Source organism: Salvia splendens, chromosome 5, assembly GCF_004379255.2.
Source record: "Salvia splendens isolate huo1 chromosome 5, SspV2, whole genome shotgun sequence".
Taxonomy (NCBI): Eukaryota; Viridiplantae; Streptophyta; class Magnoliopsida; order Lamiales; family Lamiaceae; genus Salvia; species Salvia splendens.
The window spans coordinates 38,962,548-38,982,147 of NC_056036.1; the positions used below are offsets into that span (position 1 = coordinate 38,962,548).

General features: G+C 40.0%; 1 protein-coding gene across 1 annotated transcript; it reads left to right on the top strand.

The window, feature by feature from the left end:
- Nucleotides 1-15,854: 15,854 nt before the first annotated feature.
- LOC121802439 (transcription factor bHLH30-like) lies at nucleotides 15,855-18,370 on the top strand. The gene is made up of 2 exons (XM_042202114.1): nucleotides 15,855-16,755; nucleotides 17,545-18,370. The coding sequence occupies exons 1-2, from the start codon at nucleotides 16,204-16,206 to the stop codon at nucleotides 17,974-17,976; spliced, it is 984 nt and encodes a 327-aa protein (XP_042058048.1). The 5' UTR covers nucleotides 15,855-16,203; the 3' UTR covers nucleotides 17,977-18,370.
- The last annotated feature ends 1,230 nt before the right edge of the window (nucleotides 18,371-19,600 follow it).

Below are 19,600 nucleotides of genomic sequence, written 5' to 3' on the forward strand. Positions count from 1 at the left end.
TGTTGAGTAAAGACTTGTGCCCTAAATCTGAATATGATATCAATGCCATGAAGAAAGTTCCTTATGCTAATGCTATTGGATCTGTGATGTATTTGATGGTCAACACTAGGCCTGATATTGCCTATGCTGTGTCTTGCTTGAGTAGATACATGTCCAATCTTGGTCCTGTCCATTCATTGGGAAGCTTTGAAATGGTTGCTAAGATATCTGAAAAATACTTCTAAGTATGGACTGTGTTATTCTAGATATGAAGATGGTATTAAATTGACTGGTTATGTTGATTCCAATTATGCTAATGATAGAGACAAGAGGAAGTCCACCACCTCCTAGTCTTTACTGTATGCAGATCTTGTATAAGTTGGAAATCACAGCTGCAGCATATTGTGGCTCTGTCCACTACTGAGTCTGAGTACATTGCCATCACTGAGGCAATGAAGGAGGCTGTCTGGTTAAAGGGAGTACTTTCTGAACTCAATTTTGTGAAAACTCTTCCTGTTGTGTTCTCAGATTCACAGTCTGCCATTCAATTGTGTAAAAATCCAGTTTTCCATGATAGAACTAAGCACATTGATGTAAGATTTCATTACATCAGGGATATTGTTGAAAAGAATGAGGTTTCTTTTTGAAAGTGCACACTGATAAGAACCCAGCTGACATGGGGACTAAATGCTTACCACTTGAAAAACTTCGTTTCTGCATTAAATACCTGCATTTTGACCTAGGATAGCTGCATGTCCCGGGGGTAAAAAGACCTCAGCCTCTCTGCCTACTGTGGTAAGGGTGGCTAGTGGCTGGGGGCACTAAGTCCTAAAGGCTAATGGGTGTCAGCCCCTCTGGAGCCTTGTAGGCAAACATGGCTGCTTCCCTATGCAAGTGAACTCAGTTCTTTGGTGCTGTGGGGACTGCCTTGTAGGCTATGATGAATTAAAACCTTAGCTAATAGTGCAATTGGTTTCCCAAAATAATGTCCAAGGTTGATTATATGGGTTGTTGTATAGGTGGACTACTATTTGGGCTTGGGATTAATTCTGGCCCAGGAAGCTTGGGCTTCTGTTTTGCCCTAGCCCGATTATTTGGGTGATATATATACTCTCTCTCCACTCCACCGCCTCACTTGACGCTTTGCACTCTCTCACTTCTCTCTCTCTGCGCTCTGGCGATTTCGTTTTCCCTTTGAGTGTTCTTCTTCTCTGATGGTTTCTCCAGTTGTTTCACTACAGTTTTTCACGGATATTTGAGTGATAAAACGTGTGTGTTTGTGGGGAAAGTAACCAGTTCGGTTGCTTGGGTTCTGGAGAAGTTAGGGTTTCTTGTTGCGAGGTTTCTTTGTGAAGTGTGGTTCCGAGAGTGAATAGATCAGAGGCGGTGGAGTGGTTTTGGGTTGGATCTGTGGTTGAAAAGTGTTTTCTCGGTTGGATTCAACGGTGCTCCATTGGATCGTGGTTTTGTTGAATAAATATGTACTATTAGCGGGTGGTTGAGCCATAGCTCTTAGATCTATGCGATTCCTTTGATTTCTCTCTATTTTCTGCGTTGTATGTTTAGATCCGAGAGGATCTGTTATTTTGTTACTGACTAGATATTCTAGTGTGCAGGGTTCTCGGTGATATCTTGGAGCTTCGGTCCAAGATCGCAAGTTCGAGATAATTAGCTAGCTACTGTTGTAATAGCTAGGGTTCTTTGTAAATCAATCGCTTGGTTGATAGTTTGACTGAGCTATCTTGTACAAGACCAAAGAGGTCTCGGTAATTAGTGAATCCAAAGCTAGTCTGATCCCTACGGTCACCATATAGGTAGCAACACGGAGAATCTTTACTGCATTGACTCGATGTTGGCTTAATGCCAGCTGAATTTCTCGTTCCAAAAGAATTTTTTTCAATGTCACAATCTGATAAGGAAAGGAACTGCCTACAACCAAATTGTTCTTTCTCTGAGTTACATGTATGTCATCGTTAGTCTCCAAAACATTAATTCGAGTTATTGAATCATTAAGTATCAAACCAAGTTCAAGCTAAAGTCAGAAACATGGTTTGAAGTTTGAACTCTAGTTAAATCACAATCGCGTATAATATACTCTATAGTATAACCACAAGTTTGATCTCCAATTTAATCACCCATGTGTGAGAATTCGATCGATTGAGTTAGATATTCAACATGTCCTTCAACCTACCCCATCACTTAATTAATACAGTAAAATACAATCATAGTATTAAACTCTAAAACATTACTAACGATAAACTTTTGTTTAGATTTGATAGTAGTGTTTTATCCGAGTACTTTATTGTTTTTTTTTTTTTGAAACAAGGTCCACCATTTATGACCTCAGGTCTCGTTAATTCTGCAGTTTAAATTAAAAGGTTGAAAGAGAAGCATACAGATCGAGTTCGGCCCACTAAGTGAGTTTTGTGCTTACGTTCTCTTATGACCCAATCAAGAAGAAATGACTTTCAATAAAAGGGATGATCCAATAATTTCATTTTTAATTAGCGATGTATATTCTTCATTATATTAAATCGTATGTTCGATAAATTTAGGTTAAATTTATGTCACCACCTCCTACAACTGCAACCGCTTTTTAATACTCAAATTTATCTAGGGAGTTTTAAAATTAAATTTATTAATATAATATATACTACGACATATTTATACATTTTCGGAGCTATTGAATTACTTTTATTCTTAGAGTGAGAAGGCAAATATCTCAAGGGAAAGGGAAAGAAACTGGCTATGCGAGGTATATATAGTGTTTATAAATTTTAATTAGGAGTAATTTTTTATTCCAAAGAATCATGTAACTTTCAGTTAGTTTAATGAAATTATATATTCGCAAGTTAATTGGAATATATAATATGACAAGTTCTAAAAAAAGAAATTAAAGTAGAGTTTGACTATTGAATGATGTGAGTGAAATATTGAGTAAAATCATGGGTTGTGGTCTTGTGGAGTAATTAATGCGTTATACATACCTCATTGCCCAAAAACAGCAAGTCTTTACTTCTCACACACATTTGCTTCTAAAAACTTAATTAATTACAGTATGTTTCATTATACTTCAAATCGAACTTATAATAGCATAAACACAAGAATTAATGCCATAATTATTGTGCCTATATTCACGGATCCATAATATTTTTTATTAATAAATAAATAAATACTCCATCATTACTCAATATCAAATATACTAATTTAGTTTAAATACGCTCCAATAGGGTAGACGAGCTTGAGAGCTCAATTACGTTGTTTTATTTTTTTATTATGGTTTTGTAATAATCTAGCTCCAGTTCGAATTATATACTAGGAGCAGTAAATAGTAAACTCAGTGTTGAATTATTGGTGGACTTCATTTGGGCCTGTATTTTGTGTAGCCTATGTGTATCTTAATTGGGCCTGACCCAATTCACTCACCTTCCACTCCAGATACCGCCACGTGCCCCTCTCACTCGGATCCTTGTCTCCAGCCGTTGGATCCAGGTTTGTGTTTGTTATGAGAGTGAGACTCGTGGCTTCACTTATTCTCATTCTACACTTTACACTCTCTCTCTCTCTCAGACGCTCTCTTTCGCTCTCTCTTTTCTTCTTCCTTCTCAGACGGTCTCTTTCGCTCTCTCTTTTCTTCTTCCTTCTCAGACGGTTCCTCGTCGGTTTCTGAGTGGTTTCTCTTGGTAGGAAGGGCTGTAGGTCTTGCTACAGTAACTGTGGAAGCAACTACTTCGGTTGCTGAGTAGTTGGTGAACTAGGGTTTTGTTCTGGAGTGTATTCTGAGAGGTTTTCGGTTCTTGAACGGTTAGATCCGGTAGTTAGGGGTTGTGTTGGCCTGGAATCGGGAGTGTGAGGTGATTCACCGGTTGATTCGGCGGTACTCCTTTGGGTCTAAGTTCTGGAGAATAGGCTAGAGCCTTCGGCGGGTGCCTGAGCCTGATACTTGTTTCCTTCGTGTTCTTTCTGTACCTTTGATGTTCTTGTGATGCTGCTTTAGATCCGAGAGGATCATCTTGTGTATTACTAACGTTCTACTTGAGTGTGCAGGTGAATGATGCTTTGACAAGGAAATGAGGCTTAGTTCTAGTTGTAATAGCTAGGCTCCTATTTCTGTATTCAAGTGTTTGTAATTCTTGAATTGTAAATCAGTCGTTTGGTTGGAGTTTGACTGAGCTCCTTGTACAAGAACAAAGAGGTCTTGGTAATTAGTGAATCCAATCTAAGTCTTATCCCTACAGTGGTATCAGAGCCACGAGGGGACTAGATTGGCACGCCAAGTCGCGTAAGGAGGTGGGCAAGTGGAATCCTCCTTCGAGTGGGGATTCACTCTGGTAAATTGGCTTTGACCAGCTTGTTTTACTGTTTTCTGTTGTAGTGCCACATTAGGCTTGGGTTATTGCTGCTGGTAGATAGTTCTTGGCAAGAACTTAGGGCTTATCTGCTTTCTTGTGCTTTGTTGTTGTTTCTGCTGTTGCTTTGTGCTGCTTTGGGTATCTGACCTCACTTCACTTGGCCACCAAGCACTGATACTGCCAAAGTGACCCCCTGCGCCCTCCAAGAGTGAGTGATTGCGAACTGGGATAGCCTTTGCCAGTGTGCTCGTGACAGTCAGGGAATTGAGGCTGTTTGTCTGTGAGAAAGTGTGTTCTATGTGTTTCTTGCTCTATGTTTGTGTGCTTTAAGGTCTGTAAGGCTCTCTGTGTTTGTCTTGCTGCCTGTGCCTGTGTTAAGATTCTTGCAAAAATGACTCAGCCTGTGGGTTTGATCCCTTTCAATGGTAAAAATGATTTTGTGATATAGAAACAGAAAATGAAGTGTGTTTGGATTCAACAAAAGGTTTTTAAAGTTGTTGATGGTTCTTTGCCTGAGGATACTGCTCAGGACAAAATTGATGAGATGAATGAGTTGGCTAGAGCCACTATTGTGTTAAATCTGTCTGATTCTGTGATTAGGAAAGTTGATCATATTGAATCTGCCTCTGAAATGTGGAAAAATCTTGATTCTCTGTATACAGAGACTTCTATGTCCTCTAGAATGTATCTGCTTGAAAAATTATTCAAATTTAAGCTTGATTTAACTAAAGACATTGATGACAACATTGATAGATTTCAGAAGCTTGTGCAAGATATTAAGAGATCTGGTGATAAAACTATAGATGAATACACAAGTATAGCTCTAATGAATGCCATACCTGATTCCTATAGTGATGTTAAATCTGCCATTAAGTATGGCAGAGACACTGCCCCTCTGGACCTAATTATTAGCTCCCTAAAATCTAAAAAACTTGAACTAAGGGAAAGGGCAGCTGATAAGAGTGCTTTTAATAGGGCCCTTAATGTGAGAGGTAGATCTCAAACTAGAGGGGGTAAGGACTCTAATAATGCTTCAGGAACCAGCTCTAATTCCAAGAAAAAGAATAGATCTAGGTCTAATAGCAGGGATCCTAAATCTTTCAGGAAGTGTTACAATTGTGGGGAGGTTGGGCACTATAAAAAGGAATGCACTAAGCCTAAGAAGAAGAAAAAACCCCAATAATGACACTCAGTTGGAAAATCTTGTCAATGTGGCTAAATATGAAGCTGGAAATGAATGTGTTTTCATGGTGCATGATTTGCTGCTTACTAATGCTTCCCCTGCATGTCCTTTCAATTCAAATGATTGGCTCTGTGATTCAGGATGTACATATCATGTCAGTCCTTTTAAAGAAGTTTTCTCTGAAAAAAAGCCTGTTACTAACACCTATGTGTCTATGGCTGATGATAAAAAGTGTGAAATACATGGTATAGGCACTGTCTGCTTAAAATTTGATAATGGCTTTGTGCTCAGTTTGAAAAATGTCAGATATGTACCTGATTTGTGCTATAATTTGATGTCCTGCACTGCTTTAGAGGCTGCTGGTATGGGGGGGAAGTGGGGGGATGGATGCATGAAAATTTGCAAAGGATCCATGTGTCTCTTCAAGGCTAGAAAGAAATGTGGCTTGTATGTTTGTAATGCTGTGCCTCTGTCATGTGCAAATGCTTATGCTAATGTTGTTAAAAGTGATAAAACTATGTTGTGGCATAAGAGGTTAGGACACATGAGTGAAAAAGGCTTGAATATACTGAAAAAACATGCAATGCTGACTGATTCTGATGTGCAAGGCAGCCTGCCTTTTTGTGACACCTGTGTGCTGGGTAAACAACACAGGGTTTCTTTTCCCTCTCCTGTGCCTGTCAATGTGAGCAAATGTGTTCTTGAGTACTTGCATATGGATGTGTGGGGCCCTGCCTCAGTATCTTCTCACTCTGGTTCTGTTTATTTTCTATCTATAATTGATGATTACTCTAGGAAGGTTTGGTGCTTTCTCATGAAACACAAATATGATGTCTTTGAGAGATTTAAAACCTGAAAATTATTGATAGAAGCTCAGACATGTAAGAAGATAAAATCTATCAGAACTGATAATGGCCTTGAATTCTGCAATAAACATATTGATGACTTATGTGCTGCTAATGGTATTAAGAGACATAAGACTGTCCCTTACACACCTCAACAAAATGGGGTGGCTGAGAGGATGAATAGGACATTACTTGAAAAAGTGAGGTGTATGCTTGCAAAATCTGGTTTGTCAAAAAGATTTTGGGGTGAAGCTCTATTAACTACTGCTTATCTTATCAATCTGTCTCCTTCTGTGCCTTTAAATGGTCAGTGTCCTGAGCATGTGTTCACTGGTAAAAATCTGACTCTTTCTCACCTAAGGGTTTTTGGTTGTACTGCTTTTGTGCATACTAAGTTTGATAAACTTGAGCCTAGGTCTAGGAAAGGCGTTTTTCTTGGATATCCTGAGGGTGTTAAGGGTTATAGAGTCTGGCTGAGAGATGAACCAGGGTTTAAGGTCATTATAAGCAGGGATGTTGTCTTTAATGAGACTGAATTCCCTTGCCTGAAACTGACCTCTGACTCATCTCTACCACCTGAGGACAGTGAACCTCTTATGGAGGAAGAGTCCTCAATCCCACTCACTGATGTGGAGAATCAAGATGATACTCCAAGTGAGGTGGAGCAGCCTTTCTGGCATACTTATCCAGCTCTTACATCTGATGACACACCCAATGAAGGAGATTTGGTTGTTGATGTGCCCCATAATGATAATGACACTGATGTGCATGCTAGTCCTGTTAGGCAAAATTCTACTGTTCAGAATATTATACATAGTCCCTCTGGTGTGCAAGATGCTATTGCTGAAACTGACTTGAGTGATTATGTGCTTTCTAGGGATAGGGCTAGGAGACAAAATGTGCCAAAACCTCACTGATATGTTGGTTTGATTGCTTTTATTAATCTTGCTTTTAATGTACATGAATCTGATGGGGATGAACCCCAGTCTTATAAGCAGGCTACCAAGTCTAAGTTTTGGAATCAGTGGCATAAAGCCATGTTAGAGGAGATGCATTCCCTCAAAGTAAACTTTACCTGGATTTTGGTTCTTTTGTCCCCTGGTGCTTCTGTGGTTGATTGCAGATGGTTATACAAGTTAAAAACTGAGGTGGAGGGCCTTAGGTACAAGGCTAGACTAGTTGCAAAAGGGTTTACTCAACAAGAGGGGGTAGATTACACTGAAATTTTTTGCTCCTGTGGTTGATTTGGTTGTTGATGCTTGCCTTATGTGCTCACTTTAACTGGGAATTGAAGCAAATGGATGTTAAAACTGCTTTCTTGCATGGTGATTTAGATAAGCCTATCTATATGAAGCAGCCTGAAGGCTTTGTTGATCCTAAGTTTCCCAATCATGTTTGCTTGCTAAAAAAGGCCTTGTATGGGCTGAAACAGTCACCAAGGCAGTGGAACATCAAGTTTAATAGTTGTATGCACAAATTAGGCTTTGTAAGAAGTACTTTTGATGCATGCCTGTATGTTAAGAATCTTGAGACTCCTGTGCCTGTTTTCTTATTATTGTATGTTGATGACATGCTCATTATGGGTCCATGTTTGAAGACCATCAAGTCTGTGCAGTCTGCTCTAAGTGAAAATTTTGATATGAAGGATCTTGGTGATGCTCAAAAAATCTTAGGGATAAATATTTTCAGAGATAGAAAGAGTTTTACCCTTGTGTTGCATCAAGAACCTTATGTGAACAAAGTACTTAGAAAATTTAACATGTTTGATGCAAAATCTACTTCAGTTCCCTTGGCTGCCCATTTTGTGTTGAGTAAAGATCAATGCCCTCAAACTAAGTCTGATATAGATGCTATGAAGAGGGTTCCTTATGCAAATGCTATTGGTTCTGTGATGTATTTGATGGTAAGCACTAGGCCTGATATTGCCTATGCAGTTTCATGCCTTAGTAGATATATGTCAAATCCTGGATCTGTGCATTGGGAGGCCTTGAAATGGCTCCTTAGATATCTTAAGCATACTGCTAAGTATGGTTTGTGTTATTCTAAATGTGATGAAGGTGTTAACTTAACTGGTTTTGTGGACTCTAACTATGCTAATGACAGGGATAAGAGGAAGTCAACTACCTCCTATGTGTTTACTGTCTGCAGGTCTTGTGTTAGTTGGAAATCTCAATTGCAGCATATAGTGGCCTTATCCACTACTGAGTCAGAATATATTGCTATTACAGAAGCAATGAAAGAGGCAATTTGGTTGAAGGGAGTACTCTCTGAACTCAAGCTTGTGAAGTTATCTCCTACTGTGTTTTCTGATTTTCAGTCTGCAATTCAGTTATGCAAGAACCCTGTTTTCCATGATAGAACAAAACACATTGATGTTAGGTTTCATTACATTAGAGACATTGTAGAAAAAGGTGAAGTGTTTCTTCAAAAGGTGCATACAGACAAAAATCCTGCTGATATGGGCACCAAAAGCTTACCTGTTGAAAAACTTATTTTCTGCATAAAGTTTTTGCATTTTGATCTAGGTTAGGATGCATGTCCCGGGGAAAAGTCCTCAGTCATCTTATCTACTGTGGTAAGGGTGATAGGTGACTTGAGGCAATAAGCCCTCTTAGACTAATGGGTTTTCATACCCTCTGGTGTCTAGAGGTAGTGTGGTGGTTCCTAATATGCCAGTGGACTTTGTCCTTTGGGGCTGAGGGGACTGCCATGTTGGCTGTGATGACATACACCTTAGCCGGGTTGGTTCAGGCTAGTTTCCCAGAATAAAGTCCAAGGTGGAGTATGTTGAATTATTGGTGGACTTCATTTGGGCCTGTATTTTGTGTAGCCCATGTGTATCTTAATTGGGCCTGACCCAATTCACTCACATTCCACTCCAGATACCGCCACGTGCCCCTCTCACTCGGATCCTTGTCTCCAGCCGTTGGATCCAGGTTTGTGTTTGTTATGAGAGTGAGACTCTTGGCTTCGCTTATTCTCATTCTACACTTTACACTCTCTCTCTCTCTCTCTCAGACGCTCTCTTTCGCTCTCTCTTTTCTTCTTCCTTCTCAGACGGTTCCTCGTCGGTTTCTGAGTGGTTTCTCTTGGTAGGAAGGGCTGTAGGTCTTGCTACAGTAACTGTGGAAGCAACTACTTCGGTTGCTGAGTAGTTGGTGAACTAGGGTTTTGTTCTGGAGTGTATTCTGAGAGGTTTTCGGTTCTTGAACGGTTAGATCCGGTAGTTAGGGGTTGTGTTGGCCTGGAATCGGGAGTGTGAGGTGATTCACCGGTTGATTCGGCGGTACTCCTTTGGGTCTAAGTTCTGGAGAATAGGCTAGAGCCTTCGGCGGGTGCCTGAGCCTGATACTTGTTTCCTTCGTGTTCTTTCTGTACCTTTGATGTTCTTGTGATACTGCTTTAGATCCGAGAGGATCATCTTGTGTATTACTAACGTTCTACTTGAGTGTGCAGGTGAATGATGCTTTGACAAGGAAATGAGGCTTAGTTCTAGTTGTAATAGCTAGGCTCCTATTTCTGTATTCAAGTGTTTGTAATTCTTGAATTGTAAATCAGTCGCTTGGTTGGAGTTTGACTGAGCTCCTTGTACAAGAACAAAGAGGTCTTGGTAATTAGTGAATTCAATCTAAGTCTGATCCCTACACTCAGCAAACATTTGGCTCTTTTTATTATGGCCTACAATTGTCGTTAATTTTGTCTTTTAATTTCAATTTATAGACTACTTTGATTTATTCAAAATAATTACATAATTCACAATTCAAGACTCACAACATGCATAGCCCCATCCAAAAAGAAATGTCGGGAAAACAATTGGTGCAATTTGGGAGAAAAATGTTTTTGTATGAGTAGCATATTAATTTGCTGACAAATTGATCTAACATTACTTTCCGACATCTAGACAAGATTAGTTTTTATTATTCATGCCAAATTGCCAATTAGACCACTTAGATTTTTCACGGTCAACTAACACGAACCGTCCCTTTCATTAAATTCTCTTTATTTAAAAACACAAGTATAAGTTGACACCAAAAAAGTAAGATTGTCAAACATTTTGAGATTATTTAACACACATTCGATGGATTAAACATTTTAAAAGGGGAAAATTGAAATAAAAAAGGAAAATATTTTTTTAATGTTTACTTAAATTGCACTTGTGCTATTCAACAAAACCTAAAGCCCAAAGTCACTATTTGCAAGATTTTGTTTTTCTTTTTTTCTTGCAGATAAAGCAAAAACTACATATATTATCATCAATTCTAACTTACAACACGTTCACCCTAAGAGAAAGAAGATTATCTTTTTCTACAAAAGAATAATTATACTATATGTCATGTTAAAAAAACCTCTACGAATTAAGGACCGCAAATAAATTTATAAATACACACATGAAAAATTAATCAGATTTAACTAGCTAACTCAGATTTTAACCTTTTACTTATGTGTTTACCCACTTTGTATGATATTTTCGTGGATATGGACCACTTCTTAAACTAATTATTCAAACCATTGATTCTATTAATGGTGCATCATTAGCACATAAATTTTAATGATTGCCTCAACACCCACACCCTTTACTCCTTTAGGCATTTAATTAAGTAAATATAGCATGCATGATAATAATATGTAATTAACCTCTTCCGATATTGATCATATCATATTTCTCTCATATTTCATTTTATTGCCAATCTCTTATACATGTACTCCCCAGCATATATGTGGCTAGCACAGATGTACTTCTTCCTTGAACCTTTTCAAGGAAGATGACCTCTTTTCTGAGTGGCATGAGATTTTATATAGTGTTGTTTTTTCATATTAAATAAAAAGAGAATAAATAAAATAAATAATAATTAGAAATAAATATATTTTTATTTTATTAATAAGTCTTTTTTTTTAAAAGGAAAAACACGTTGTAGGCACCGTGAGCCATAGCGGGCGCCCGACTTTCAGCCAATGGGTGGCGGCCTCATGGGGAAAGAGCGCCCGCCGGGAGCGGCTGCATTGTTGCTTCTCTAATACTACTAAAAAGCGAATGCCCATTTAATTATGGTTAAAGCCACGAGTTTATGACTAAATATTTATAATTAGCACTACTAAGTGTGCTTAGTGGAGAGGGGACATACGTCACAAAAGCGTGAGACTGATGTCATCATAAGCCCCACAAACAAGCATACTTTCTCGTGGGCAATTGTAATAGTGGGGGTTGGAGCTATCATCAAATCTCTGAAAATATCATTAAAATCACAACTTATATATGATGATAGGAAACAATATTATAAATAACATACAATTTAGAATATGTAAAAACTCTCAACAAAAATTGATGATAAAGTAGGGCTCAAAAAGGTTATGGAAAATGGGACCAAAACAGCCATGCGTGTGACCATTTTCAAGAACTAGGGTTTGTCATCTATATATTACCATTGTCAAGTGATAAAATTAGTCTCCTTTGTACGACTTCTGACATTCGAAATGATTTCAGATACATAATTATACTAATAAAGTTACTAAATACAATATGGAAGCCATAAACTAATTTTGGCATAATTTAAAACATATGAAAGATAAATTTAGATGTGCTGTGGATGCAAATAAGGATGAGAGAGCGAGAGAATATTGGTGCTAAAGAGGAGAAAGAAAGTTTAGTAGACTTTTTGTGAGCTACAAAACCTTCTTATTAACTGTGTAATCACTCAGACTTTGTTTGCGAAGACTCCTAACAAATGTGAAACACTTTTTCTTGGTTTAGTAGTAGCATCTTTATTTTTAATGATCATGTCCATGTTACCTTTTTCTTTTCGACCATCCACTACGCTGTCTCTATACCGTCCCTTAACTACTATTTGACCACTATTTGAGGGCCCCACTGTCATTTTTTCCTCCATCCCTTAACTAAGGGACGGAACCTGCAACGCTCCGTCCTTTGACCGTTCCTTATTCCGTCCCTTAATTACTATTCATTCAATTTCATTTTTTATTTTTTTTACAACCCAATTCAATTTAAACAAACACAATTCATTAAAATTAAAACAACATTACAACTTAAACTTTAAAAAAAAAAGAAAAAAAAGACATAATTAAAATTCTAAAAAAATAAAAATGACATAATTTAATCTTCTCCGCCAAAATTTTCCCAAATGTGCTCAATTAGATCCTCTTGGAGTTGGGTGTGGGCGCTAGAGTCGCGTGTCCTTGCCTGAATAACCAACCGTTCTTGTATAGACGGATGCGCTCCACTTCGAGGCGGACTACTTGCGGTTGAGCTTCCGGGGGATTCGGGGTCGAACCAATTTCCCGCATCGGGTCCTTCGTCTCGGACAATCATGTTGTGCAAGATTATGCACATATACATGATGTCGACCATGCTCTCCATGAACCACGAACGAGCCGGGGCTTTGATGATGTTGAAGAGCGCTTGGAAAACCCCGAACGCCCTCTCCACATCCTTGCGCGCAGCCTCCTGCTTCTGCTAAAAAATAGCCTGCTTTGGGTTCGCAGGCCTGCTGCACGTCTTCACGAAGGTCTGCCACTTCGGGTAGATGCCGTCGGCGAGATAGTACCCCATTTTATACAGCCGGTTGTTGGCGACGAAGTTGATGGCCGGCGCTTTACCATCCAAAACTTCGGTAAAGAGGTCGGACTGGTGGAGCACGTTTACGTCGTTGTTCAAGCCAGGGACCCCGAAGTACGCGTGCCAGATCCAAAGTCGGTAGTCGGCAACGGCCTCGAGTACAATGGTTGGGTGGGTGCATTTGTGGCCGCTCGTGTAGGACCCCCTCCAAGCCACCGGGCAATTGTTCCATTGCCAGTGCATGCAATCGACACTGCCAAGCATCCCGGGGAATCCGTGCACTTGTTCGTGCAGGTTGAGGAGGAACTGGCAATCGTCTGTGCTTGGCCTCCGGAGAAATTCATCATTGAAGGCTGCCTGGACGCCTCTGCAGAAGTTGAGCAAGCACATGCGCCCAGTGGTGTCTCCGATGTGGAGGTATTCGTCGAATATGTCGGCCGTTTGTCCAGTTGCAAGCTGACGGATGGCTGCAGTACATTTCTGCAGCGTCGTGTGGCTGGGACGGCCGACCGCGTCGAACCCTTCTCGGAAGAACTCTTCCCGGGCCGCCAAAGTATTCGCTATGTGGAGAAATAGCGGTTTACTCATGCGCAAACGGCGACGGAAGTAGGTATCTCCCCAAATCGGGTTATCCAGAAGTAGTTGCGTACTAACCGTGCGGCGGCTTCCTCCCGGTTCCGATTGATGTACTTCCGGGAGCGTCGTGGGGGTGGCGCGGCTTCCTCCGCCTCTCGTCGTCGATCTTTCTTCAAGTGATTGTTCCATTAATTGACGCATTTGCTCAAAAGGATCCATTTGTTTGAGTTGATTTAAGATGGAAATTGGAGTGATAGAGAGGATTTGAGTGGAATAGATGTGTGTTTGTGTGTGAAATGAGTATGAAATAGGATTATTTATAGAGTAAATAAATAAAAAAAGAAAAAAAATTAACGGTAACATTACCGTTTGAAAAATAAATTTTTTATTAAAATTCAAAATTTTTTTTAAAAAATGAATTATTGCGTCATCCGTGACGACGCCCACTCGCGGGCCAGCGAGTGGGAGTCACGCATGCATCGGGGGGGCGCCACGTCGCCCGCGCGCGTGACGGGCCGGCGCGTCCCTTGTATCGCGGATACGGGCTTCGGGACGGGCTACGGGATGGGACGAACGTTGCAACGCGTCCCGCGGCGGAACCGTCCCTCCGGGACGGAACGCGAGCCGCGCGCGGGACGCATAGTGGATGCTCTGCAGATCCTCTGTTTTGAATTTTGTGATTTTGATGGAAATAAGTAAATTAAATTTGACGATGCAAGTTTTCGTTTTCGTCCATCCAAAATTAATTGTCTCATTTACCTTTTACTACTTTTAGTATTGGAACCCACCTTCCACTAACTTATCATATTCATATTTTATTTTTAAACTAATATGAAGTATAAAAATATGACTCACAGTCTATATTAACTTTTTCTATCTACTTTATTAGACTGTGCCTAGTCAACTTACAACACTTAATTATAAACGGAGGAAGTAATAAATTAGACCAAGGAACTACCATTTCTTATTAGACAACGAAAACTAATTAGGTTGTCTGCCAATCAATTCTTATTTCTATATTTAGTTAATTTGTAGTATATGAAAAAAAATATAAATTTCAACTAATCTCTTTCACATCTTATATTATAGAAATAAAAAGTTTTCAAAGGACAAGAAATATATAATTAAATGTATTAGTGTAGTCTCATATGACCAAATTATGCAATGCATAATATAACATTCTCTTTATAATTTAACAAAATCAGAAGGTGAAATTCATGACTTTATATATTATCAATTCATATTACAAATATGTAACGCTCGCATATGAGAAAAAGGAGCACTCCCTTCATTAAAGTAGAGAAGCAACCTAGTATTCAAAATCCAAATCATAACACCCCATGTCCAGACAAGAAAAACACTGCATTTAACTATACAACAAAAGCCATTTTACTATATTCATTATTATTTCAAACTTCCCAATAAAGCATACTAAAAAATTTCACCAGTCCCCCATCATAACTCTTTCTTCCTTTGTTTATTTTTTGTTCTGCAAGAAAATTTTAATAGGAAAAGGGACAGTAGGCAGCAAATAGTAAATGTCATGAATACATGCACCTGAAACCGAGGGAGGCTAAACATATAGAGACAGAAACTGTATGCAAGAATAAAGATAACCTGGAGGGGGTAGGGGAGTGTGTTCCAAGACACAATGATTGCATGGGGAAGCATAAAGGTTTGGCGTGGAAATAACACTATATTTAACACACTTAATTAATTAGCTTTAATTATTTTATTTGTCTTTGCTCGGTCGACAATCTGTTTGTTGAGTGTGTGTGTGTGTGTGCACTGAGGGAGTGTAATTATAATCTTTGAACCAATCACTAAGCAAAGTACACTCCACATTAAAATATGGTGTGTGAGTGTGTCCATATACACCCTAAAAAAGTTCTTTGTTGTGATAGCTACAGAAATGGATATGGGGTAAGAGAGAGAAAATGGAGTGCCGTAAGAAGAAAGGATGCAAGATTATCACTACTTTCATTGCAGCAAAAGGCGATACCGTTGCCTTGGCGGCCCCCACACTCCGGCCCGACATCATGTGAGGGGATTCAATCAGAGTACGCAGTAGCCCGTTAAGGGGGAGGCCCTAACCCACTGGCTGCTAGAAGCCATCTCCCAAGGCCTCACACTTGTGCCTGAGAGATGGAAGCAACTACACGACAGCAGTGAGATTCGAACCCAGGCTCATTGCAGCAAGATCTGCCCCTCCGTTGCCAACTGCGCTACGCCCCTGCGGGCAAGATTATCACTACTTTCAATTTAGGAGAGTGGAGAGGTGGTGGGGAGAGAATTGATATATATAGACCAAAAAGATATACTAGTACTAACAAAGCACAACAAAAAATTTGAAAGGTTATTTGATTGTAGGATAAAAGGGGTGTCTCTTCACTCCTCACCTTTCCTCAGAAACCACATCCCCCATATATATAAAAGAGAAGAGATTGTCAAATAAAAGTCCAAAATTTGATCAAAGAGAAAGACAATAGGTCTCCACATATATTGTTTCTTTTTCCAGATCAAGAAGTTGTTGATCATATATTCTCTTTTTTCATCTCTATGAGAAAGAAATATGGCATGATTGTCAAACAACCCTAAAGCCATCTTCATTACTTGCCTCTTTCTCCAATAAATCTCCAATTGGGGTTTTCATTTTCTCCATATTTCCACACACACATACATATAGATATATATATTATGTGCGACAACAACAACAACAAAGAGAATCAAGAAAACATTTCTCATGGGATCCATATCTTAACCGATAACATTGAGGGTTTCCAAATTCAAGACCAAAACCAAAATCTCAACACTACTATCCCTCAAGATATGCAGCATCACAACACTACCACAGTCACAGATGCATACATAAATGGTCTAAATGGAGCTGCCGCGGCCTATGCCGACGTCCCACAGATCCTACCGTGGGCCCTCAACCCGACGTTCCTCCTCCCACCGACGCAGCAGGGCGGGCTCTTCGGCAGGAGGCCGTCGGGGCTGCAGTTCGGGTACGAAGGCGAACACCACCTGAGGTTCCTCACGGAGTCATTAGGGCAGGTGGTGCACCCCGGCAGCAGCGCCGCCCCCTTCGGCCTCCATGCCGAGCTGCAGAAGATGACGGCGCAGGAAATCATGGATGCCAAGGCCCTCGCGGCGTCCAAGAGCCACAGCGAAGCGGAGAGAAGGAGAAGGGAGAGAATCAACAACCATCTTGCTAAGCTCCGAAGCTTGCTCCCTAGCACCACCAAAGTAAGCATTACTAGTCCTATTTCATTCTTACTAGTATTAAATTTTAGGGCAAATTGCCAAATACTAAATCACAAAAATGATTATATTTGGTTCATCCTATATTTTTCAAGATCTGAAAAATAAAATTACTTTGATTTAAAACATGTGGACAAAACATCATTCGAACTTCGTTAGACATTGTCGTTTTGCCTAACTTTATTTTATCAAGAGCGGGACAGCTTATCTTTTGTGATTTATTCGGCAATTTGCACTAAGTTTTTATTTCCATATTTCACTAAATATTATATCACCGAAATTATCAAGATTTAATGCGACAAGGCTCCTCATTTTGTTGTATCATTCACACTAGAAAAAGCCTCCAAAACTTGTTGATGTTTCTTGTGATTTTTCATTATTTTTTCTACCAGAAATTAATTCTGAACAAGCGTAAATATCGCTAAGTTTGACATGATAAAGAGGAACCAGCAGGCGAAAAGCTTCTATTCGCAGTCAAAATATTGAAGTATGATAGTATCTCAAAAAGAAAAACACTCCAAAAAAGCCAGACAAAGAAGCATTCTTGTCAGCCTATTTGCCTCATTTTCACACATTATTATTCACCTACACCTTACATGATTAATCCCCATTAATTTATTACAAACACAACCATGGAATAAAAATCACACCTTTTATACATTGTGCAGAAGGCGCACACCACTCTTTTAGATTCAATGAGCAATGCATGGTTTCAACACATCCCTAGCTTTATTCCTTTTGTTTTAATTGATAAATCCATTTTTATTTATTTAGACAGACAAAGCCTCACTCCTTGCTGAAGTGATCCAGCACGTGAAGGAGCTGAAGCGGCAGACATCCCTAATAGCCGAGACAAGCCCCGTCCCGACCGAAACAGACGAGTTAACCGTGGATAGAGAACCGGACGAGGAGGGTAGACCGGTTATCAAGGCGTCGATCTGCTGCGAGGACCGGTCGGACCTCTTGCAGGATCTGATCAAGACGCTGAAAGCCCTCCGCCTGCGAACGCTCAAAGCGGAGATCACGACGCTTGGTGGGAGAGTGAGGAATGTGTTGTTCATAACCGGAGATGATGAATCTACTAGCTGTGATGAGCAATCGATAAGCTCAATTCATGAGGCTCTTAAAGCGGTGATGGAGAAGGGTGGTGAAGAATCCGGTTCAGGGAGTGTCAAGAGGCAAAGAACCAATATCAATATCCTTTAACATAGGTCTATTTGCATTTGAATTTAAGATTTTATGACCTAAATTAATTTTCCCACTTTCTTGGAGTTTTGTGTGGTTTATGGGTTGTGTTTTATTTTTAACTAACATGGGATGTGAGGGAGAAAAAATTGTGTTTCGTTTTTATGTTAGGTTTAGAGAAAGTGAAGTGCGCCGGTGCCGTTACGCCGGCGGTCGTGACGGATAGCTATATATGGATAGTGGGAAATGTATATAGACCAAATATCATTGGTATATTTCCTCATTTTGTGTTGGAAGGTTAGAATTAAGTATATAGGTGTGTGGACTTGATGACCCTTGGTCAGGGTTGGTTGTAATCAAAGTGCAAGATTTTTGGTTGCACTGCTAGTGAAAAAGCCTTGATTTATCTTTTTAATATTTATGTTTTGGCTTCATTAACTTTTTATTGATTTAATTTTAAATAATCTGTCTCTAGAACTTATTATTATGTCTAGCAATATACATAAAATATGTCAGTATTTGCAAACTTGTAGTAGTGTTTTATTGATAATATAGATTGAATATCCATTAAATATAATAAGACATCTAAGAGTAAGAAGTATTGCCTTGCACAAAAGGTTAATTTATGTTTCTATTTAATCAAATTTCGGCTTATTACAGTTTTCCAAGTGTGATAAGTAAAAATTATTAGTACTCCTTGGGTCTCATTCGCGTGATTAGCACGACGGACTAAGAGCATCCACAACGGTGGCGGAAGAGCCGGCGTCCGTCCGCGCCGCTGGCACGGTGGTGTCTCGCCGCTGCTGCGCTCGCGCCAGCGAGCAGGACACGTGGCGTTGGGCGATTGGGCAACGGCATAGCCGTTGCCTTTAAATATTTTTTTTATTTAAAATCGGTTTTTAATTAAAAAAACCGATAAAAATTAAAAAAAAAATTCACTTCCCAAAAAAAATATATCCGTTTATTACCGTTTTTTACACCTTTTTAATTTTTATTTTATTTTTTTCCCCCAAAAATACACACTTTCATCTATAAATACCCCCACTTTCACACCCAAAAATTCACATCAAACTACACAATTCTCATCTTCATTCTCCAATATCCATTCTCATCTTCATTCTCTCATATCCATTTTCATCTTCATTCTCTCATACCCTACAACATAACAATGTCCGGCCAAGGCGATGACCACCCTCCCTCTCACGGTTGGAACCCCGAATGGTTTGGTGGACAACCGTTTCCTAGATTCGGTCGTTCCGGGTGGCTACCGGCCATACCCTATCGACGACCAAGGTGCCTCCCAAGGGCGATACGGGTGGACACCAGAGCCTAGGCCGACCGCCCCCTCCCAAACTCCGCTGGCTCCTACTCGTAGCGGTGTCCGGACACCGTACCTGAGGCGGAGATGGATAAATTGTTCAAGGCGTACTTCGAAATCTCCGAAGATGAGGCGGTTGGCACGAACCGGTACAATGCAAACCGGCCGCCGGGAACGATCGAGCGCAACGAGAGTATGGTGCGCAACTGCATCGGCCGAGCCAACGAAGAAATTGGCAAGTTCAATGGCTATTTCCTCCAGGAGACGCGGAATGCCGGGAGCGGCCGGAGCGAGGTAGACATCATCACTGCCGCGCTGAGCACCTAC